At 43.0% G+C, this 25,027-nt stretch overlaps 1 protein-coding gene across 2 annotated transcripts in view; it reads right to left on the bottom strand.

The window, feature by feature from the left end:
* Positions 1 to 6,168: 6,168 nt before the first annotated feature.
* Positions 6,169 to 25,027, bottom strand: part of SAMD10 (sterile alpha motif domain containing 10) — a 22,509-nt gene continuing 3,650 nt past the window's right edge. For both annotated transcript variants that reach the window (XM_069952216.1, XM_069952217.1), the window contains exons 2-5: positions 19,212 to 19,393; positions 12,040 to 12,208; positions 6,711 to 6,851; positions 6,169 to 6,572 (exon numbers count right to left, since the gene is read on the bottom strand). In XM_069952216.1, the coding sequence (XP_069808317.1) occupies positions 6,550 to 6,572; positions 6,711 to 6,851; positions 12,040 to 12,208; positions 19,212 to 19,393 (515 nt within the window). In that variant the 3' untranslated portion in view covers positions 6,169 to 6,549. The remainder of the gene's footprint in view (positions 6,573 to 6,710; positions 6,852 to 12,039; positions 12,209 to 19,211; positions 19,394 to 25,027) is intronic.

A 25,027-nucleotide genomic window follows, 5' to 3' on the forward strand; every position in this document is an offset into this window, starting at 1 on the left:
CCCTATATAACTACTGGTCCTATATACCACCCTATATAACTACTGGTCCTATATACCATCCTATATACACACCCTATATAACTACTGGTCCTATATACCATCCTATATAACTACTGGTCCTATATACCATCCTATATAACTACTGGTCCTATATACACACACCCTATATAACTTCTGGTCCTATATACCATCCTATATAACTACTGGTCCTATATACCATCCTATATAACTACTGGTCCTATATACCATCCTATATAACTACTGGTCCTATATACACACCCTATATAACTACTGGTCCTATATACACACCCTATATAACTACTGGTCCTATATACCATCCTATATAACTACTGGTCCTATATACCATCCTATATAACTACTGGTCCTATATACACACACCCTATATAACTTCTGGTCCTATATACCATCCTATATAACTACTGGTCCTATATACCATCCTATATAACTACTGGTCCTATATACCATCCTATATAACTACTGGTCCTATATACACACCCTATATAACTACTGGTCCTATATACACACCCTATATAACTACTGGTCCTATATACCATCCTATATAACTACTGGTCCTATATACCATCCTATATAACTACTGGTCCTATATACACACACCCTATATAACTACTGGTCCTATATACCATCCTATATAACTACTGGTCCTATATACACACACCCTATATAACTACTGGTTCTATATACCATGCTATATTACTACTGGTCCTATATACACACACCCTATATAACTACTGGTCCTATATACCATCCTATATAACTACTGGTCATATATACCATCCTATATAACTACTGGTCCTATATACCATCCTATATAACTACTGGTCATATATACCATCCTATATAACTACTGGTCATATATACCATCCTATATAACTACTGGTCATATATACCATCCTATATAACTACTGGTCCTATATACCTTCCTATATAACTACTGGTCCTATATACCATCCTATATACACACCCTATATAACTACTGGTCCTATATACCACCCTATATAACTACTGGTCCTATATACCATCCTATATACACACCCTATATAACTACTGGTCCTATATACCATCCTATATAACTACTGGTCCTATATACCATCCTATATAACTACTGGTCCTATATACACACACCCTATATAACTTCTGGTCCTATATACCATCCTATATAACTACTGGTCCTATATACCATCCTATATAACTACTGGTCCTATATACCATCCTATATAACTACTGGTCCTATATACACACCCTATATAACTACTGGTCCTATATACACACCCTATATAACTACTGGTCCTATATACCATCCTATATAACTACTGGTCCTATATACCATCCTATATAACTACTGGTCCTATATACACACACCCTATATAACTTCTGGTCCTATATACCATCCTATATAACTACTGGTCCTATATACCATCCTATATAACTACTGGTCCTATATACCATCCTATATAACTACTGGTCCTATATACACACCCTATATAACTACTGGTCCTATATACACACCCTATATAACTACTGGTCCTATATACCATCCTATATAACTACTGGTCCTATATACCATCCTATATAACTACTGGTCCTATATACACACACCCTATATAACTACTGGTCCTATATACCATCCTATATAACTACTGGTCCTATATACACACACCCTATATAACTACTGGTTCTATATACCATGCTATATTACTACTGGTCCTATATACACACACCCTATATAACTACTGGTCCTATATACCATCCTATATAACTACTGGTCATATATACCATCCTATATAACTACTGGTCCTATATACCATCCTATATAACTACTGGTCATATATACCATCCTATATAACTACTGGTCATATATACCATCCTATATAACTACTGGTCATATATACCATCCTATATAACTACTGGTCCTATATACCACCCTATATAACTACTGGTCCTATATACCATCCTATATACACACCCTATATAACTACTGGTCCTATATACCATCCTATATAACTACTGGTCCTATATACCATCCTATATAACTACTGGTCCTATATACACACACCCTATATAACTTCTGGTCCTATATACCATCCTATATAACTACTGGTCCTATATACCATCCTATATAACTACTGGTCCTATATACACACCCTATATAACTACTGGTCCTATATACACACCCTATATAACTACTGGTCCTATATACACACCCTATATAACTACTGGTCCTATATACCATCCTATATAACTACTGGTCCTATATACCATCCTATATAACTACTGGTCCTATATACACACACCCTATATAACTACTGGTCCTATATACCATCCTATATAACTACTGGTCCTATATACCATGCTACATACACACCCTATATAACTACTGGTTCTATATACCATGCTATATTACTACTGGTCCTATATACACACACCCTATATAACTACTGGTCCTATATACCATCCTATATAACTACTGGTCATATATACCATCCTATATAACTACTGGTCCTATATACCATCCTATATAACTACTGGTCATATATACCATCCTATATAACTACTGGTCGTATATACCATCCTATATAACTACTGGTCCTATATACCATCCTATATAACTACTGGTCATATATACCATCCTATATAACTACTGGTCATATATACCATCCTATATAACTACTGGTCATATATACCATCCTACATAACTACTGGTCCTATATAACTACTCATCCTACATACACACCCTATATAACTACTGGTCCTATATACCATCCTATATAACTACTGGTCCTTTATACCATCCTATATAACTACTGGTCCTATATACCATCCTATATAACTACTGGTCCTATATACCATCCTATATAACTACTGGTCCTATATACCACCCTATATAACTACTGGTCTTATATACACACCCTATATACCTACTGATCCTATACACTCCATATACCTACTAATCCTATATACCTATTACCCATTAGACACTTGATAAAGAGACCGGACCGGTCTTGAAACGCATTGTGTCGCTGGAATAATTCTTTTAATAAATTTTATGATATTTTATATCTCTATTACCTCTTGGACCTGCGCCTGTTTTACCCGCCTTGGATTGGAGGAGGATACTGACTGTCGGGAGTGGCTGTGGTTCATTCACATGCTATCAGTAAGAGTTGTGCCTTACATCAGCACAACCTACTCAGGTGAGAGTTCTATGTGCTTACTTTCACCACTTCAGCCCTGTCTGAGTTACGCTATAGAGCGCTGTTTTATATTTTGTTTGTATATACCTACTGATATATCCTATATACTCCATATACCTACTGATCCTATATACACATCTTATATACCTACTGATCCTATATACACACCCTATATACCTACTGATCCTATACACTCCATATACCTACTAATCCTATATACCTACTGATCCTATATACTCCATATACCTACTGATCCTATATACACATCTTATATACCTACTGATCCTATATACACTTCATATACCTACTGATCCTATATACACACACCCTATATACCTAGTGATGCTATATACACCCCATATACCTACTGATCCTATATACATACCTGACGGCAATGTATCAGTGCAAGTAACTGACGACCATTTTATGGGGTCCCTAAAGCAGATGACATCCCCCACATTGTTACCCCTGGGGTTCTACAAAGCATAAGCTGCAAGGACAACTATCACATTTTACTATTTGTTCCTACAGGTTGTCCAGACATTGTAAAGGGGTACTCTGGAGAAAATCATTTTCTTTTTTAAAATATCCAGTCTTCCAATACTTATCAGCTGCTGTATGTGCTGCAGGAAGTGTTGTATTCTTTACAGTCTGACACAGTGCTCTCTGCTGCCACTTCTGTCCATTTCAGGAACTGTCCTGATCAGTAGCAAATCCCCATAGAAAACCTCTTCTGCTCTGGACAGTTCCTGACATGGACAAAGGTGGCAGCAGAGAACACTGTCTCAGACAGAAGAGAGAATACACCACTTCCTGCAGCACATACAGCAGTTGATAAGTACTGGAAGACTGGAGATTTGTAAATAGAAGTAAATTACAAATCTGTATAACTTTTTGACGCCGGTTGATTTGAAAGAAAAAAGATTTTCATCAGAGTTCCCCTTTAATAATGAGTGTAATTGCCCTCGGTGTCAGGGGTGTGCTCACAAGCATAGTAAAGATATCGTAAAGATGCAAGGAAGAAAGAAAAGCCTCAAGATTATCAATGAACGTTTATTCAGAAAACGGTATAAAAAAGGAAGAACTCCAAAGAGGTGAAGAGGGGACCCCATGTAACCAGGAACATTCACCTTCTGTAAATGCCATCCTGGTTAGTGGAGGCACTTTAACTTGTTGCAGGGGTAAAGCCCCTCTGTCCGTCTCAGTGCAGGAAATTATATCACAGTGATAGGAAGCCTGCCCACAATAAAAGTATGACCTCCCCCTGTAACGTAATGTATCAGCAACCTAACTATACTAAGCTCCCACAGGCTCAGAGGGTGAAATGTGTTATTTCTAATGGCATAGACATTAAATTGTGATGCAGGGTGAAAGCCCCACTGTCCTCCCCAGTGCAGTAAATAATATCACAGTGACAGGAAACTTACCCACATTAAAAATACAGTCCCCCACAGTAAGGTAAAGAACAAGCAGCCCATCTACACTAAGCTCCCACAGGCTCAGAGGGTGAAGTCTGTTATTTCTAATGACAAAAGACATTCAGAAGTCATTCTTCATGACAATTTTGTGGGCAAGGGGAAGACAATGATTTCCAGTATAACCTCGATATATTCATGTGTGAACTGTGGGAGGTCTGAATCTACAGTATGTTGTGTATTACACTATCATATACAACTATCTAAAACAATAGCATGTAACTATATTATCCGTATATTTATATAGTAATAATTATTATACAGCTCTGCCGGACCCTGCAGAGCCTACCCCTTACAGAGACCACTGTCCCAGGAATAAATACTGTATATTGAGCCAATATTTACATACATCTTACACTATATATATATTATATGATCTTCTATTGCTGAAAAATTCATGGCGGGTACGGTGTCACATGATGTGAAAGTTACCCCAAAAAGGCTCATTTGCAACTTGAAACAGAAGCTGATGTTCTCCATGTGTCAGGCATTAATACATTGGGCAGAGCAAGTCTTTGCACATGGAAAATGAACAACCCCTTTAATTCCGTTGCTTGCAGTCCCACATTTCACCACACCCCAAGGCAATGACTTACCATACACATTAACCTTGCTATAATCTGACTCGTGTGTCAAGCATTATATGGAGCCTACACAGCATTGGTCCTCCACATTAAACTTTGGTCTTTCCAATGGCTTTGTGGTCCTTGCATATAGAAAATGAACAATCCCTTTAATTTCTATAACATGCACTTCCAAGTTCCACCACATCCTGTTGCAATTATTTTGCATACACATCCTTGAAACAGCGCCCCCTTATGTAATCTGCACTGACCCGTCCTGTACTGCAGTATGTAAATGAGCCCTGTAGTATCCGTTATATAAATACATATTACATGGTGACGCCACACAGGACCATGGTGGTGTCCTTTGCTTGTCCATATAGCAAAGCTGCCCTGCCTGCTACCAACAAAGTATGCAGTTCCACCTTATGGCCTTTAGATGGGGCTATGTGTTATTGCTAGAAAATAGTCTGATCACTGTGTTATTCATTGTAACAACGGTACCCACCTTATATAAGTGCTGTGATCAGATATTATCTGGGTAAAATCAACTATAATACAACTTCTAGTGCACTTTCTGACTGTTTCCACTGGAGTCCTCCAATAGGTGGCACTAGAGAGCCATGTTTCTTCCCACTAGAAGAGAGCTCATTTGCATATCTTTTGCCCAGGATGCATTGCCTGGCATATAACACTTCTTGTACAGCTTGGTGATCTCCACATTGAGACACTTTGCCCCCTCAGACCCTCTCCGTAGAATTTGCAAGCACATGATAGGACCATTGTAGAAACTAATAGTTCTTTTTGCCAAGAAGACTCACCATAATTTATCTAGACCCGCTATTATTATACCCCAATGCACCGCTACCATCACCGATAGGACTATTAGATCCTTTGCAGCTACCAGAAGTGAGCGTGTTGAGTGCACAGCAATGCCGGACTCTATTTGGCACTTACTAAGAAGAAAAGCAAGGGGAATGTGGAAGCACCCCGACACAAAATATGCTAATCAGTGGGTGGAGCAATGTTGTATGACTGGCAATGGGGTTTGAATTACTCCTATCCATACCCCTCTGTGAGTGAGTCCACAATACAGGAGAGGGGACTATTGGGATAAAGGTTAGGGGGCAATGTTAACCCCCCCCCCAGGCTGTACATGATCCATGGATCTATATGAAGTGACATCAACAATGCAGGAATCCTCTAGGTTGTCAGTCTATCCCAGTGTCCTATATCGCTGCTGGTTTCTTCCTGTCGGAGTCCTGATGACTTCCTCCCCTAGGAGAAGTTTCCAAAGGAAGCTAAAAAGGAAACAAAAAAATGGTTTAAAAAAAGCTAATTTCCCACAATGCACCACAGTCTAGCTCCATAAAGAAATTAGCAGAACTGTGAATGCAGCTCTGGAGTAAACTCATCATACTTCATTAACCTATTTGTACCTTGACTTAGCAGCTGCAGGTTGCGGACTTCCTCACGTACTTGCAGCTGTAAAACCTGCTGCAGAACCTCTTGCCGCTGGGACTCGTGGATGATCCCCATGCGCTGCAACTTCTCTGCGTTCAGCCTCAGCAGAGCGCGACCTAAGCAGAGGAGAGACAAGGACGGGACGGTGAGAGTCCTCCGCCTGCAGGCGCACTAAATGCATCATGAATTATGTACACTACATTGTAGTAAATGGAGCGTGCTGGATGGAGAAGTAAACAGCAAACACTTTCCTTCTCTGCCACACTGGATTCCTTACAGGTGATCCAGGCTATGTGTGTGATCCGCTATGTCTTACACAGAATTGTGCACGTTACGTATATATGACTCCATGTAGTGGATTGAATGAAACTTCTAAACCTGAGGAAGCTGAATGCCCTCTATACAGATGCCTGATCCTTCCTGCCTGTAAATCTTCTTCTCTTTATGGATCTTCATTACTACAGATCCTGATTCCCTTCACTTTCCTCATCTGTCTAAAGATCAGGAAAAACTGCTGACTATAGATCCCAGTTCTCTCCTCTTTCTATAGATCCTGATTCTCTCTTTATTCTATAGATCCTGATTCTCTCCTCTTTCTATAGATCCTGATTCACTCCTCTTTCTATAGATCCTGATTCACTCCTCTTTCTATAGATCCTGATTCACTCCTCTTTCTATAGATCCTGATTCACTCCTCTTTCTATAGATCCTGATTCTCTCCTCTTTCTATAGATCCCAGTTCTCTCCTCTTTCTATAGATCCTGATTCTCTCCTCTTTCTATAGATTCTGATTCTCTCCTCTTTCTATAGATCCTGATTCTCTCATTTTTCTGTAGATCTCATTTCGCTCCTTATTCTATAGATCCAGGTTTCCTCATCTCAATAGATCTTCATTCTCTTCTCTCTGCTTTTTTATGGATCCCAGTTTTCTCTTTTTATAGATCCTGATACTCGTATATCTATAGATCCATATGATCTTTTCTCTGCAGCTGATTCTCTCTTCTTTCTATAGATCCCCATTTTATATGAAGCTCCTAATTCTCTCCTTTTCTATTAATCACATTTCTCTCATCTTTCTATGGATCCTGATATTATTCTCTCCAGCTCTTAGTTCTCTTTCTATAGATCCTGATCTTCTCATCTCTTTAGATCCCAGTTCTTTCCCCTTAGTTCTTAGTTCTCTAGATTCCGGTTCTCTCTTCTTTCTATATATCCAGGTTTTCTTATCAGATCCTTATTCTCTCCTCTATCTATAGATCCATATTATCTCCTCATCTCTATAGATCCTTATTCTCTCCTCTATCTATAGATCCATATTCTCTCCTCTATCTATAGATCCTTATTCTCTCCTCATCTCTATAGATCCTTATTCTCTCCTCATCTCTATAGATCCTTATTCTCTCATCTCTATAGATCCATATTCTCTCCTCTATCTATAGATCCTTATTCTCTCCTCATCTCTATAGATCCTTATTCTCTCCTCTATCTATAGATCCTTATTCTCTCCTCATCTCTATAGATCCTTATTCTCTCCTCTATCTATAGATCCTTATTCTCTCCTCATCTCTATAGCTCTTTCTATATATCCATGTTTTCTCATCTCTATAGATCCTTATTCTCTCCTCATCTCTATAGATCCTTATTCTCTACTCTATCTATAGATCCTTATTCTCTCCTCATCTCTATAGATCCTTATTCTCTCCTCTATCTATAGATCCATATTCTCTCCTCTATCTATAGATCCTTATTCTCTCCTCTATCTATAGATCCTTATTCTCTCCCCATCTCTATAGATCCTTATTCTCTCCCCATCTCTATAGATCCTTATTCTCTCCTCTATCTATAGATCCTTATTCTCTCCTCATCTCTATAGATCCTTATTCTCTCATCTCTATAGATCCTTATTCTCTCCTCATCTCTATAGATCCTTATTCTCTCCTCATCTCTATAGATCCTTATTCTCTCATCTCTATAGATCCTTATTCTCTCATCTCTATAGATCCATATTCTCTCCTCATCTCTATAGATCCTTATTCTCTCCTCTATCTATAGATCCTTATTCTCTCCCCATCTCTATAGATCCTTATTCTCTCCTCATCTCTATAGATCCTTATTCTCTCCTCTATCTATAGATCCTTATTCTCTCCCCATCTCTATAGATCCTTATTCTCTCCCCATCTCTATAGATCCTTATTCTCTCATCTCTATAGATCCTTATTCTCTCCTCTATCTATAGATCCTTATTCTCTCCCCATCTCTATAGATCCTTATTCTCTCCCCATCTCTATAGATCCTTATTCTCTCCCCATCTCTATAGATCCTTATTCTCTCATCTCTATAGATCCTTATTCTCTCCCCATCTCTATAGATCCTTATTCTCTCCTCTATCTATAGATCCTTATTCTCTCCCCATCTCTATAGATCCTTATTCTCTCCCCATCTCTATAGATCCTTATTCTCTCCTCTATCTATAGATCCTTATTCTCTCCTCTATCTATAGATCCTTATTCTCTCCTCATCTCTATAGATCCTTATTCTCTCCTCTATCTATAGATCCTTATTCTCTCCCCATCTCTATAGATCCTTATTCTCTCCTCATCTCTATAGATCCTTATTCTCTCCTCTATCTATAGATCCTTATTCTCTCCCCATCTCTATAGATCCTTATTCTCTCCTCTATCTATAGATCCTTATTCTCTCCCCATCTCTATAGATCCTTATTCTCTCCTCATCTCTATAGATCCTTATTCTCTCCTCTATCTATAGATCCTTATTCTCTCCCCATCTCTATAGATCCTTATTCTCTCCCCATCTCTATAGATCCTTATTCTCTCATCTCTATAGATCCTTATTCTCTCCTCTATCTATAGATCCTTATTCTCTCCCCATCTCTATAGATCCTTATTCTCTCCCCATCTCTATAGATCCTTATTCTCTCCCCATCTCTATAGATCCTTATTCTCTCATCTCTATAGATCCTTATTCTCTCATCTCTATAGATCCTTATTCTCTCCTCTATCTATAGATCCTTATTCTCTCCCCATCTCTATAGATCCTTATTCTCTCCCCATCTCTATAGATCCTTATTCTCTCCTCTATCTATAGATCCTTATTCTCTCCTCTATCTATAGATCCTTATTCTCTCCTCATCTCTATAGATCCTTATTCTCTCCTCTATCTATAGATCCTTATTCTCTCCCCATCTCTATAGATCCTTATTCTCTCCTCATCTCTATAGATCCTTATTCTCTCCTCTATCTATAGATCCTTATTCTCTCCCCATCTCTATAGATCCTTATTCTCTCCTCTATCTATAGATCCTTATTCTCTCCTCATCTCTATAGATCCTTATTCTCTCCTCTATCTATAGATCCTTATTCTCTCCTCATCTCTATAGCTCTTTCTATATATCCATGTTTTCTCATCTCTATAGATCCTCATTCTCTTCTCTGCGCAGCTCTTTATTCTTCCCCTGTGCTCGTAGTTTATCCTCCCCCATCAGCTTATCATTCTATGGGTCCATCTAAGTCTTTGCGCTCCCTCCTCTCCTCCTAATCTTCCTCTCTATCTCCTCGGGGTGGACAGCCCCTCTCAGTACTTTATCCGCGCTGTACATTAAGACTTTTAGCCTGCGCTGCCTGGGGATACGGATCTCACAATGTGTGCTGGTGCGTGTCTGCTGGGATTTTACAGCAGTCAGATGATACTCGCTGCTGCCTGCGCCGGATTTACAATGCAGTGACTGCGACAGCAGCCTGCCGGGTCTACACCTATACCGAGCACCTGACATTTCTGACACCTATACCGGGCAGCTGACACCTGACATGTGTGACACCTATACTGAGCAGCTGACTACTAACATGTGTGACACCTATACCGAGCAGCTGACTACTGACATGTGTGACACCTATACTGAGCAGCTGACTACTAACATGTGTGACACCTATACCGAGCAGCTGACTACTGACATGTGTGACACCTATACCGAGCAGCTGACACCTGACATTTCTGACACCTATACCGGGCAGCTGACACCTGACATGTGTGACACCTATACTGAGCAGCTGACTACTAACATGTGTGACACCTATACCGAGCAGCTGACTACTGACATGTGTGACACCTATACCGAGCAGCTGACACCTGACATGTCTGACACCTATACTGGCCAGCTGACACCTGACATGTGTGACATATACACCGAGCAGCTGACAACTGACATGTGTGACATATACACCGAGCAGCTGTAAACTGACATGTGTGATATATACACCGAGCAGCTTACGACTGACATGACTGATACATATACTGAGCAGCTGACACCTGAGATGAGTGACACCTATACAGAGCAGCTGACAACTGACTTAAGAGACACATATACTGAGCAGCTGACTACTGACATGTGTGACAACTATACTGAGCAGCTGACTACTGACATGTGTGACACCTATACTGAGCAGCTGACTACTAACATGTGTGACACCTATACTGAGCAGCTGACACCTGACATGACTGACACATATACCGAGCAGCTGACACCTGACATGTGTGACACCTATACTGAGCAGCTGACACCTGACATGACTGACACATATACCGAGCAGCTGACACCTGACATGTGTGACACATATACCAAGCAGCTGACACCTGACATTACTGACACATATACTGAGCAGCTGACACCTGACATTACTGACACATACACCGAGCAGCTGACACCTGACATGACTGACACATATACTGAGCAGCTGACACCTGATATCACTAACACCTATACTGAGCAGCTGACTACTGACATGTGTGACACCTATACTGAGCAGCTGACTACTGACATGTGTGACACCTATACTGAGCAGATGACTACTGACATATGTGACACCTATACTGAGCAGCTGATTACTGACATGTGTGACACCTATACTGAGCAGCTGACACCTGACATGTGTGACACCTATACTGAGCAGCTGATTACTGACATGTGTGACACCTATACTGAGCAGCTGACCACTGACATGTGTGACACCTATACTGAGCAGCTGACACCTGACATGTGTGACACCTATACTGAGCAGCTGACTACTGACATGTGTGACACCTATACCGAGCAGCTGACACCTGACATGTGTGACACCTATACCGGGCAGCTGACACCTGACATGTGTGACACCTATACTGAGCAGTTGACTAACTGGCATGTGTGACACCTATACTGGCTAGCTGACTACTGACATGTGTGAAAAATATACTGAGCAGCTGTCACCAGCAAACCACTGATCTACAGTAACCTATTCAGGCTGAGTTAACCTGTGATGGCATGGTGTGAGAAGGCCTCGACATAGGTGAGATAGTTGTGAGGACAGTGCTTCTTCAGCCACTTGCACACATCTTGCTGAGTCCACAGGACAACGGGTTTGGTGAGGCAGCTGAAGGACGGGCTGGTGTGATATATACCGTATTGATCGCTGGGTCTGACCTGCGCAGGGGACAAACCGAGAATTACTCACAGCATCAGAACCAGACTTTATCTTACAACCCCCACCCATCCTCTACCATTCTTGTTTCTATGTCTGTACTGAATAAATGTACTGCACAGTCATCTCCATCACTGCACATATATGTAACACATCTCCATCACTGCACATATATATATATATATAACACATCTCCATCACTGCACATATATATATAACACATCTCCATCACTGCACATATATATATAACACATCTCCATCACTGCACATATATATATATAACACATCTCCATCACTGCACATATATATGTATAACACATCTCCATCACTGCACATATATATATATATATATATATATAACACATCTCCATCACTGCACATATATATATATATATAACACATCTCCATCACTGCACATATATATATATATATAACACATCTCCATCACTGCACATATATATATATATATAACACATCTCCATCACTGCACATATATATATAACACATCTCCATCACTGCACATATATATATAACACATCTCCATCACTGCACATATATATATAACACATCTCCATCACTGCACATATATATATATAACACATCTCCATCACTGCACATATATATGTATAACACATCTCCATCACTGCACATATATATATATATATATATATATATATAACACATCTCCATCACTGCACATATATATATATATATATAACACATCTCCATCACTGCACATATATATATAACACATCTCCATCACTGCACATATATATATAACACATCTCCATCACTGCACATATATATATAACACATCTCCATCACTGCACACATATATATATAACACATCTCCATCACTGCACACATATATATATATATATATATATATATATATAAAACACATCTCCATCACTGCACATATATATAACACATCTCCATCACTGCACATATATATATATATATATATAAAACACATCTCCATCACTGCACATATATATATAACACATCTCCATCACTGCACATATATATATAACACATCTCCATCACTGCACATATATATATAACACATCTCCATCACTGCATATATACATATATAACACATCTCCATCGCTGCACATATATAACACATCTCCATCGCTGCACATATATATATATATATATATATATATATATATATATATATATATATATAAAACACATCTCCATCACTGCACATCTCTATCTTCATAGCTAGCCCTGTATACTGATATTTCCTGCCTATAGACAGTATGGGCCCCCATCTAGTTGTATACATGTATATTCTGTGCACCACTGCTGTTTAGTTTTTCCAGCTTCCTTCATGCTGATAATGTATATATTATACGCCGCTGCAGGCCTCCATGATCCCATAATTGTCCCTTTCTCCTCGGTACAGGGCAGCAATTTCCAGCATTATACACATAGTGACGGTAGATGTGCCGCACTGCGCCTCACTCATTTCATGCATCACCATATCTGGGCTGTTAGGGAGACACCTCAGCGCTGGGGTAATGTCTGTGTGACAGGACGGCGGCCGAGAGCCGGAATAATGACGGTACGTAATTATCAGCGCTGTCCACAGAGGTCACACATGAGCTGGCCAGCCGGCAGGCCCCCTCCTGGCTGCGGAGCACGCGGCCTCCATGAAGACAGAATCTATAGAACATTCCAGATAATCACATTGTAGGATTTATAAATAATTATTCACCATTTTATTCTATGAAAGAGCGATCTGATACAATAGAAGAAGAGAAGTTCCTATTTGGTGCAGAAACCTTTGTTTGCCGTTACAGAGGTCGGACGTTTTCTGGAGGTCTTGACCAGGTTTGCAGACCCTGCAGCAGGGATTGTGTCCTCCTCATCCATACACATCTTCTCAACAGCTTTCAGGTTTCGGGGCTGTCACTGGGGGCAATGTTGTTTCATCTTTCTCCACTGATTTTCTATTGGGTTCAGGTGTGGAGACTGGCTAGGCCACTCCAGGAGCTTACAATGCTTCTTATGGAGCTGCTCCTTAGTTGTCCCGGCTGGGGGTTTCCTCCTTAGTTGTCCCGGCTGTGTGTTTCCTCCTTAGTTGTCCCGGCTGTGGGTTTCCTCCTTAGTTGTCTTGTGTGTTTCCTCCTTAGTTGTCCCGGCTGTGGGTTTCCTCCTTAGTTGTCTTGTGTGTTTCCTCCTTAGTTGTCCCGGCTGTGGGTTTCCTACTTAGTTGTCCCGGCTGTGTGTTTCCTCCTTAGTTGTCTTGTGTGTTTCCTCCTTAGTTGTCCCGGCTGTGTGTTTCCTCCTTAGTTGTCCCGGCTGTGTGTTTCCTCCTTAGTTGTCCCGGCTGTGTGTTTCCTCCTTAGTTGTCTTGTGTGTTTCCTCCTTAGTTGTCCCGGCTGTGTGTTTCCTCCTTAGTTGTCTTGTGTGTTTCCTCCTTAGTTGTTCCGGCTGTGTGTTTCCTCCTTAGTTGTCCCGGATGGGGGTTTCCTCCTTAGTTGTCCCGGATGGGGGTTTCCTCCTTAGTTGTCCTGGCTGTGTGTTTCCTCCTTAGTTGTCCCGGCTGTGTGTTTCCTTCTTAGTTGTCCCGGCTGTGTGTTTCCTCCTTAGTTGTCTTGTGTGTTTCCTCCTTAGTTGTCCCGGCTGTGTGTTTCCTCCTTAGTTGTCCCGGCTGTGGGTTTCCTCCTTAGTTGTCCCAGCTGTGGGTTTCCTCCTTAGTTGTCCTGGCCGCCTGTTTCCTCCTTAGTTGCCCCGGCTGTGTGTTTCCTCCTCAGTTGTCCTTTGTGTTTCCTCCTTAGTTGTCCCGGCTGTGGGTTTCCTCCTAAGTTGTCCTGGCCGCCTGTTTCCTCCTTAGTTGTCCCGGCTGTGTGTTTCCTCCTTAGTTGTCCCGGCTGGGTGTTTCCTCCTTAGTTGTTCCGGCTGTGGGTTTCCTCCTTAGTTGTCCCAGCTGTGGGTTTCCTCCTTAGTTGTCCCGGCTGTGTGTTTCCTCCTTAGTTGTCCCGGCTGTGGGTTTCCTCCTTAGTTGTCCCGGCTGTGGGTTTCCTCCTTAGTTGTTCCGGCTGTGGGTTTCCTCCTTAGTTGTCCCAGCTGTGGGTTTCCTACTTAGTTGTCCCGGCTATGTGTTTCCTCCTTAGTTGTCCCAGCTGTGTGTCTCCTCCTTAGTTGTCCCGGCTGTGTGTTTCCTCCTTAGTTGTCCCGGCTGTGGGTCTCCTCCTTAGTTGTCCCGGCTGTGTGTTTCCTCCTTAGTTGTCCCGGCTGTGGGTTTCCTCCTTAGTTGTCCCGGCTGTGGGTTTCCTCCTTAGTTGTCCCGGCTGTGTGTTTCCTCCTTAGTTGTCCCAGCTGTGTGTTTCCTCCTTAGTTGTCCTGTGTGTTTCCTCCTTAGTTGTCCCGGCTGTGTGTTTCCTCCTTAGTTGTCCTGGCTGTGTGTTTCCTCCTTAGTTGTCCTGGCTGTGTGTTTCCTCCTTAGTTGTCCTGGCCGCCTGTTTCCTCTTTAGTTGTCCCGGCTGTGTGTTTCCTCCTTAGTTGTCCCGGCTGTGGGTTTCCTCCTTAGTTGTCCCGGCTGTGGGTTTCCTCCTTAGTTGTCCCGGCTGTGTGTTTCCTCCTTAGTTGTCCCAGCTGTGTGTTTCCTCCTTAGTTGTCCTGTGTGTTTCCTCCTTAGTTGTCCCGGCTGTGTGTTTCCTCCTTAGTTGTCCTGGCTGTGTGTTTCCTCCTTAGTTGTCCTGGCTGTGTGTTTCCTCCTTAGTTGTCCTGGCCGCCTGTTTCCTCTTTAGTTGTCCCGGCTGTGTGTTTCCTCTTTAGTTGTCCCGGCTGTGGGTTTCCTCCTTAGTTGTCCCGGCTGTGTGTTTCCTCCTTAGTTGTCCCGGCTGTGTGTTTCCTCCTTAGTTGTCCTGGCTGTGTGTTTCCTCCTTAGTTGTCCTGGCCGCCTGTTTCCTCTTTAGTTGTCCCGGCTGTGTGTTTCCTCCTTAGTTGTCCCGGCTGGGGGTTTCCTCCTTAGTTGTCCCGGCTGTGGGTTTCCTCCTTAGTTGTCCTGGCCGCCTGTTTCCTCTTTAGTTGTCCTGGCTGTGTGCTTCGGCTCATTGTCATACTGGAAGACCCAGCCCACACTCATCTTCCATGTTCTGAGGGAAGAAGGTTGTTGGCCAATATCTCACTATACATGGCCCCATCCATCCTCTTTTGAGTATGGTGCAGTTGTCATGTCCCCACTAGCAGAAAAGCCTCCAAAGTATGAAGCTTCCACCTCCCTGCTTTACAGTTCGGACTGTGTTCTTGGGGTTGTACTTATCCTTCTTCTTCCTCCAAACAAGGCGAGTGGAGTTCATACCAAAATGTTCCATTTTGGTCTCATCTGACCTCCTCCTATGCCTCTTCTGAATGATCCAGATGGCTATTGGTGACATCACACGGGCTTGGACATGTGCTGGTATGAGCAGGGGGGCCTTGTGTACCCTGGTGGGTTATAATCCATGACCGTGTAACGTGTTATTAACGGTAAACTATGAGACTGTGGTCCCAGCTCCCATTAGGTCATTGACCAGGTCCTCCCGTGTAGTTCTGGACTGATTCTTGACCTTTTTCAGAATCATCCTTACCCCACGAGATGAGATCCTGCATTGAGCCCCAAACCAAGAAGATTGACAGTCATCTTGTGTTTCTTCCATTTTCTTATAATTGCGCCAACAATTGTTGCCCTCTCCCCAAGCTGCTTGCCTATTGTCCAGTAGCCCATCCCAGCCTTGTGCAGGTCTACTGTTTTGCCCCTGGTGTCCTTAGACACCTATTTGGTGTTTGCCATGGTGGAGAGGTTATAGTGTAATTGAGTGAGTAGACAGGTCAATTTTTTTACAGGTAACAGGAGAAAACAGGTGCAGTTAATCCAGATGAGCGCACAGTAGGAGAAGCTTCTTGTAGAGAAACTACAACTCTTGCTGGTTGGTTCGTGATCAAATCCTTATTTCATGCAATAAAATGCAAATTAATTGTTTAAAAATAAAACTATGTGATTTTCTAAAATGATTCTGTCTCTTACAGGTGAAGTTACGTACAAGAAAAATTACCCCCCCCCCCCCCCATTCTGTGTCGGTGGGAAAACAAAATCAGTGTAGTATATCAGTATGGCAGTGTATCAAATACTTATTTCCCCCACTGTATATACCGTCCTTCTGCTCCAGCTGTGTTCTTCATGTCGGACAATCCTCCCTACTTGTTGGAGCGGTATTTGCCTTTGCTGGAATCCAATGTGATCAGCTGAGATCTGTGGGATCCTGGCAGTAAGCCCTAAGCGGATCTGCAATTACGGACAAATTTATATCCCATTGGTTTCAATGTGCCTTTGGACACACTATGAGAAGTCTACTGGATCTGTATTTTTTAGTGGACATTCTAGCTAGTGGCACCATTTGGACCGTTCCTTCTTTTTAACATGTACTTTTCACTTTTACGGATCCACACAAAATACAGACGAGACGGATGCACTAAGGATGAGTTTTTGTGGATTGCCGACAGAAAACTGCAGATTCAGAATATTGTCCCCAAATATATACTGATGTATGAATGAGGCCTAAGTGTTGAATGTCCCTGCAGCGCCACCACAGGGCACGTTAAGTATTACACAGTGTCTATTCACATCAGTCAGTTGTCTATCCAGGACAGGACAGGTCCTCCAGGTCAAGAGACGCTCTTTGTAGCCATTCTGTGGTCTCTGTGGACGAGAGATGAGAATCTGGAATGGAGGACCTTGCTCTATTAACCTGAAGGGTGTATGAGGACCAGGGCTGTGGAGTCAGAGAGTTGGAGCTAGTTTTGGTTGGAGTCGAGTCAAATTCCTTTTGTTGCCTAGAGCAGCCAATCACAGCTCAGCTTTCATTTCTCACATTGCTCTGGCAAAGTGAAAGCTGAGCTGTGATTGGCTGTTAGATGTACTGAAGGGTGTCCCCGTTTCAGTATTTTTCCCTCAGTGCGGTGAGCACTCCATTCATCGTGGAGATGATTGTGTCCCTGATCTCGGGTTCAGTGGGGGAGACCCATGCTATGGAAAGGGAATAACAAGCTGTGATTGGAATACCCTTTAAGGCCATGTTCACATTGCGTGAAACATCGGCCGTTCTGTGACCTGGCCGGGTCACAGAACGGCCGGTGTTACTGAAGATCATCCCGGACGGTACTGCAGTACCGGCTGGATGATCTTCATCTCTGTTGAATTGGTATGCGGGAGCACCCATGCTGGCATCACAATTCACCGCTGCACACAATGGAGAATGCGGTCGGTGCCGCACGCTCCATTATGTGAACTGACACGTCTGTTGGACCGCTATTCAATGAATTCAATTGACATGCCAATTTTTCATGCAGCCAGATGGAATCCCGGCCGGAGTGTATACTATGTGTATAAGCTCCAGCCAGGATTCCATTCATTGAAATGCAACGTATGTTTTGCATAAATCATGGCCGTTGTTGCAAATTGCTACAACGACCGTGATTTATGTAAAACAAACATTGTGTGAACATGGCCTAAGTCTGTACAGGTTTTTAGTATCTAGCCTTTTCTTACCCTTTTTACTCTGCTTGCTATCTGTGGCAAAAAACGGCGCTAACACATTGAAGCAAAAAAAAAAAAAAGGGCACAGAAGAGATGGCACGTGTTTAGCTCACAGAGCATTGCCTACACTGGATACAACTGTAGTGGAGTATTAGGACTAGAAAGTTCATTCAATGGCAACAAGCAGAGTTTGAAATAAAGAAGTTAAGGAAGTTCACATGATATATAAGTAGAATAATGAGTGCAGCTCTGGAAGTGAATGGAATATAAGACATAAGGTAACAATAGAATAGTGAGTGCGGCTCTGGAGATGAATGGAATATATGACATGATGTAACAGTAGAATAGTAAGTACAGCTCTGGAAGTGAATGGCATATAAGACATGATGTAACAGCAGAATAATGAGTGCAGCTCTGTAGGTAATTGGAGTATAGGACATGATTTATCCATAGGGCGAGTAATAAAAGCTTACCTGTGACACTTCTGTGCCCGGCTGTTTAAGTAGTTTGATGGTCCTGCTGCCAGCTGATCGGTTCCCCCGGCCGTCGTGCCATGTTAGGCTGTTGCCAATCCCCTGCCGAAATCGATGGTTCAGGTTCTCGGCAGAGACTGTGTGTTCCAGGAGGTTCCGACAAAACCTGAAGTGAGCAGCAGCTGTCAAACCAGAACACAGAGTTAAAGAGCAGACAAAGGTAGCAGAGGGCTACAACCAAGACCTATATGTAGCATCCAAGGGCTACGACCATGACCTATGTGTGCCATCAGCAGGCTATGACCATGACCTATGTGTGGCATCAGCAGGCTATGACCATGACCTATGTGTGGCATCAGCAGGCTATGACCATGACCTATGTGTGGCATGAGCAGGCTATGACCATGACCTATGTGTGGCATCAGCAGGCTATGAGCATGACCTATGTGTGGCATCAGCAGGCTATGACCATGACCTATGTGTGGCATTGGCAGGCTATGACCGTGAGCTACGCATGGCACCAGTGGGCTACGACTATGACCTACGTATGACATCAGCAGGCTTCAACCATCTCCTAAGTATGGCATCAGCAGGCTACGACCATCTCCTACGTGTGGCATCTAAAGGTTACGACTATGACCTATGTGTGGCATCTAAAGGTTACGACTATGACCTATGTGTGGCATCAGCACTCTACGACCATGACCTACGTGTGGCATCAGCACTCTACGACCATGACCTACGTGTGGCATCAGCACTCTACGACCATGACCTATGTGTGGCATCTGAGGGATACGACCATGGCCTACGTGTCGCATCAAAGGGCTACGACCAAGACCAAGGTGTGGTATTAGAGGCTTGGATACAGCAGCTCAGCACACAGTATCACACCTCAAAGGCTTGGATACAGCAGTTTGGCACACAGTATCACACGAGAGGATTATATACTGCACTTCAGCACACAGTATCACACATGAGAGGCTTGGATACCATAGCTCAGTAAACAGTATCACATATGGGAGGATTAGATACAGCAGCCCAGCATACAGTATCACACAAGAGGATTAGATACAGTTGTAAATACACAGTTGGTCCTGCAGTATCACACATGAGAGGCTTGGATACACCCCATTCTCTTTGCGCTGTCACTTCCTACTCCCTGATCGTGTAGTGTCTATTATAACACTCTATACAGTCCTGCTCCTTATATACAGTACATTTGCCGCACAGTAACAGGATCACATAGAGAATGGATAACAGTTTATTTGTCAATTAACAAAATGCAAAGTGACAGAAGAGAAATCAGATCAGTATTTGGTGTGACCTTTGACCTCAGTTCTTGTAGGTGCACTGCACAGAGTCAGGGATATTGTACGATTATAGTCAGGTGTGTGACTAACCATTGACTATCATTAACTGAAACAGCTGTGTAGAAGACTTAAAGGAGAAGTCCGGCAAAAATTTTATTAAAGTATTGTATTGCCCCTCAAAAGTTATACAAATCCCCGATATACACTTATTACAGGAAATGCTTATAAAGTGCTTTTTTCCCTGCACTTACTACTGCATCAAGGCTTCACTTCCTGGATAACATGGTGATGTCACTTCCTGGATAACATGGTGATGTCACTTCCTGGATAACATGGTGATGTCACTTCCTGGATAACATTGTGATGTCACTTCCTGGATAACATGGTGATGTCACTTCCTGGATAACATGGTGATGTCACTTCCTGGATAACATGGTGATGTCACTTCCTGGATAACATGGTGATGTCACTTTCTGGAAAACATGGTGATGTCACTTCCTGGATAACATGGTGATGTCACTTCCTGGATAATATGGTGATGTCACTTCCTGGATAACATGGTGATGTCACTTCCTGGAAAACATGGTGATGTCACTTCCTGGATAACATGGTGATGTCACGACCCGACTCCCAGAACTGTGCAGGCTGTGGCTTCTGGAGAGGATGATGGCAGAGGGACACAGGGCACTGGGGGGACACTCCAGCCCTGGGAGTCGGGTCGTGACATCACCATGTTATCCAGGAAGTGACATCACCATGTTTTCCAGGAAGTGACATCACCATGTCAAAAGCCATGTTTACACGTAGTATAACAATGGCTGTTCTGTGACCCGGCTGGATCCCAGAACGGCCGGTATTACTGAAGATCATCTCAGCCGGTAATCCAGTGCTGGCCGGATGATCTTCATTTCTGATGAATTGGGATGCAGGCGCATCTGTGTGCGCCCACATCCCAATTCACTGCTGCACACAATGGAGCGTGCGGCCGGTGTTATACTACGTGTGAACAAGGCCTTTGGTTGTTCCTTCCCTACTTTTAAGTCTTCTACACAGCTGTTTAAGTTGATGATAGTGAATGGTTAGTCACACACCTGAGTATAATCGTACAACATCACTGACTGTGTGCAGTGCACTTACAAGAATTAAGGTCAAAGGTCACACCAAATACTGATCCGATTTCTCTTCTGTTCTGTCACTTTGCATTTTGCGGCCGCTACTCAATTAATAGCGTCCGCAGACAACTGACATGTCAGTTTTTCGTGCGGCCGGTTACAATCCCACCTGGAGCGTATACTATGTGTATACGCTCCGGCCAGGATTCCATTCATGCACATACAAGGTATGTTTTGTATAAATCACGGCCGTTGTTGCAATTGTGCATCCGGCCGCACGAAAATTTGACATGTCAGTTTTCTGCGACCGCTATTCATTGAAAAGCGGCCAATGTCAGTTCACACAATAGAAAAAGTTTATTAGGCGGCACGTCTGTGTCAGGGGTGGTGCTCGTAATAGAAAAAAATTCCCATAGTATTATGACAGTCCATTCTCGGCACTCCAAAAATTTTTTACTGTAGAAAATTCATCAGAAAATACAACGGCAACAGGACGTGCCGAAACGTCCTGTTGCCGTTGTATTTGCTGATGAATTTTCTCCATTAAAAAACAAAATTTTAAGCATGAAAATGGTGAGTGCCAAGAATGGACTTTCATAGTTCACGTTGGACTTTCATCATGTGTGAACATGGCCCAATTCTGTATAAGGATGCCTTCACACACACCGGATCCGCAGTGGATTTCACGCTGTGGATTTACAGTAAAATCTGCTGCTGATCCAGTGTCAGTGCATCCCTATGAGAATACATACTCGCAGTGGGATTGACGTTAACCCCCCGGCGGCCGGAGCATACATCACCTCCTCCCCGCTTTGGCTTGCTTCGGGGATTCCTGGCGTCTGGTCGTTCCGCTCAGCCAATCAGTGCACTGCCACTGATTGCCTGAGCAGGACGTCCTGCCGAGAATCCCCGAAGCAAGCCGGAGCTGGGAAGAGGTGATGTATGCTCCGGCCGCCGGGGGGTTAACGTCAATCCCACTGCGAGTATGTATTCTCATAGGGATGCAATGACCCTGGATCTGCAGTGTGAAGACACCCTAAGGGTGAGGTTGTAGAAGACATTTTAGTACCACAGGTGACACCACTGAGCACAGCAGCAATACATAAGGTAGTAAGGGTCCATTTACACAGACAGATTATCTGACAAAGATTTAAAACCAAAGCCAGGAACAGACTATAAACAGAGATCTGGTCATAAAGGAAAGACTGAGATTTCTCCTCTTTTCAAATCAATTCATGGTTTTGGCTTCAAATCTTTGGCAGATAATCTGTCAGATAATCTTTCTGTGTACAAACACCACAAAGAGCAACACCGAGGAAGACCAGAAAGTGCAACACTGAGGAACTCCACAAGAAGCAACATTGAGGAACACCGTGAGGAGGAACACTGAGGAGCAACACTAAGGAACAACACCAAGGAGCAACACTAAGGAGCAACACTAAGGAGCAACACTAAGGAGCAACACTAAGGAGCAACACTAAGGAGCAACACTAAGGGTGCCTTTACATGGAGAGATTTATCTGACAGATTTTTGAAGCCAAAACCAGGAATGGATTTGAAAAGAGGAGAAAGCTCAGTCTTTTCTTTATGACCTGTTCTCTGTTCATAGTCCATTCCTGGCTTTGGCTTCAAAAATGTGTCAGATAAATTTCTGTGTAAAGGCACCCTAAGGAACACATTGAGTAGCAACCCACACTGTGGAACACCACAAGGAGCAACACAGAGGAACACCATGAGGAGGAACACTGACAAACACCACGAAGAGGAACAACACTGGGGTGCAACACTAAGCAACACCACAAAGAGCAACACAAAGGGAACACCATGAGCTGCAACACTGAGGAACTCCACAAGAGGTAACACTGAGGAACATCACAAGGAGAAACACTAAGGAACACCATGAGAAGGAACACCGAGGAGCAACACTGAGGAACATTACGAAGAGCAAAACCAAGGAACACCAAGAGTAGCAACCCTAAGGACCACACTGAGGAACACCACAAGGAGCAACACAGAGAAACACCATGAGGAGGAACATTGACAAACACCACGAAGAGGAACAACACTGGGGTGCAACACCACAAAGAGCAACACAGAGGAACTCCACAAGAGGTAACACTGAGGAACATCACAAGGAGAAACAAGGAACATCATAAGGAACACCATGAGGAGGAACACTGATGTGCAACACAGAGGAACACCATGAGCTGCAACACTGAGGAACTCCACAAGAGGTAACACTGAGGAACATCACAAGGAGAAACACTAAGGAACACCATGAGAAGGAACACCAAGGAGCAACACTGAGGAACTCCACAAGAGGTAACACTGAGAAACATCACAAGGAGAAACACTGAGGAACACCATGAGCTGCAACACTGAGGAACTCCACAAGAGGTGACACTGAGGAACATCACAAGAGGTAACGCTGAGGAACATCACAAGAGGTAACGCTGAGGAACATCACAAGAAGAAACACTAAGGAACACCATGAGAAGGAACACCAAGAAGCAACACTGAGGAACTCCACAAGAGGAAACACTGAGAAACATCACAAGGAGAAATCTGAGGAACACCATGAGCTGCAACACTGAGGAACTCCACAAGAGGTAACGCTGAGGAACATCACAAGAGGTAACGCTGAGGAACATCACAAGGAGAAACACTAAGGAACACCAAGGAGCAACACTGAGGAATATCACAAGAGGTAACGCTGAGGAACATCACAAGGAGAAACACCAAGGAGCAACACTGAGGTGCAACACTGAGGAACACCATGAGCTGCAACACTGAGGAACTCCACAAGAGGTAACACTGAAGAACATCACAAGGAGAACACCAAGGAGCAACACTGAGGTGCAACACTGAGGAACATTACGAGGAGCAAAACCAAGGAACACCACGAGGAGCAACACCAAGGAGCTTCACAAGGAGGAACACCGCAAGGAGCACTACCGAGGAGCAATACTAAGGAACTCCAAAAGGAGCAACACGGAGCAACACTAAGGTGCTACACTAAGGAACACTATGAGTAGCAACACTGAGGTACACCACGAGGAGCAAAAACAAAGAAGCAACAAGAAAGCAGTGCAGCAGATGAAAGTCATGTGATAGGAAGATGTCCAACAGTGCCATCAGCTCAGAGTTGGCAGAAACCCGGCGGGCCTGTGTACACCCATTGACTGTTTGGAGGATTCTGTCCAGAAGGGGTCTTCATGGAAGAAATGTGACCGGCATACAAAGAGTATCTGGAGCAGAGTTTGGCTGTTCCTCGCCCAGTTTTCAGCCTCCTACACAGCTGTTTCTGTTTCAGAAACATTTCACCTTACATATGAAGATGGGGATGATGATAATCACCTGACTGGTGAAACTGGTTATTGTAGTGCTCAGTCTC

Source organism: Dendropsophus ebraccatus, chromosome 14 (assembly GCF_027789765.1).
Source record: "Dendropsophus ebraccatus isolate aDenEbr1 chromosome 14, aDenEbr1.pat, whole genome shotgun sequence".
NCBI classification, from domain to species: Eukaryota; Metazoa; Chordata; class Amphibia; order Anura; family Hylidae; genus Dendropsophus; species Dendropsophus ebraccatus.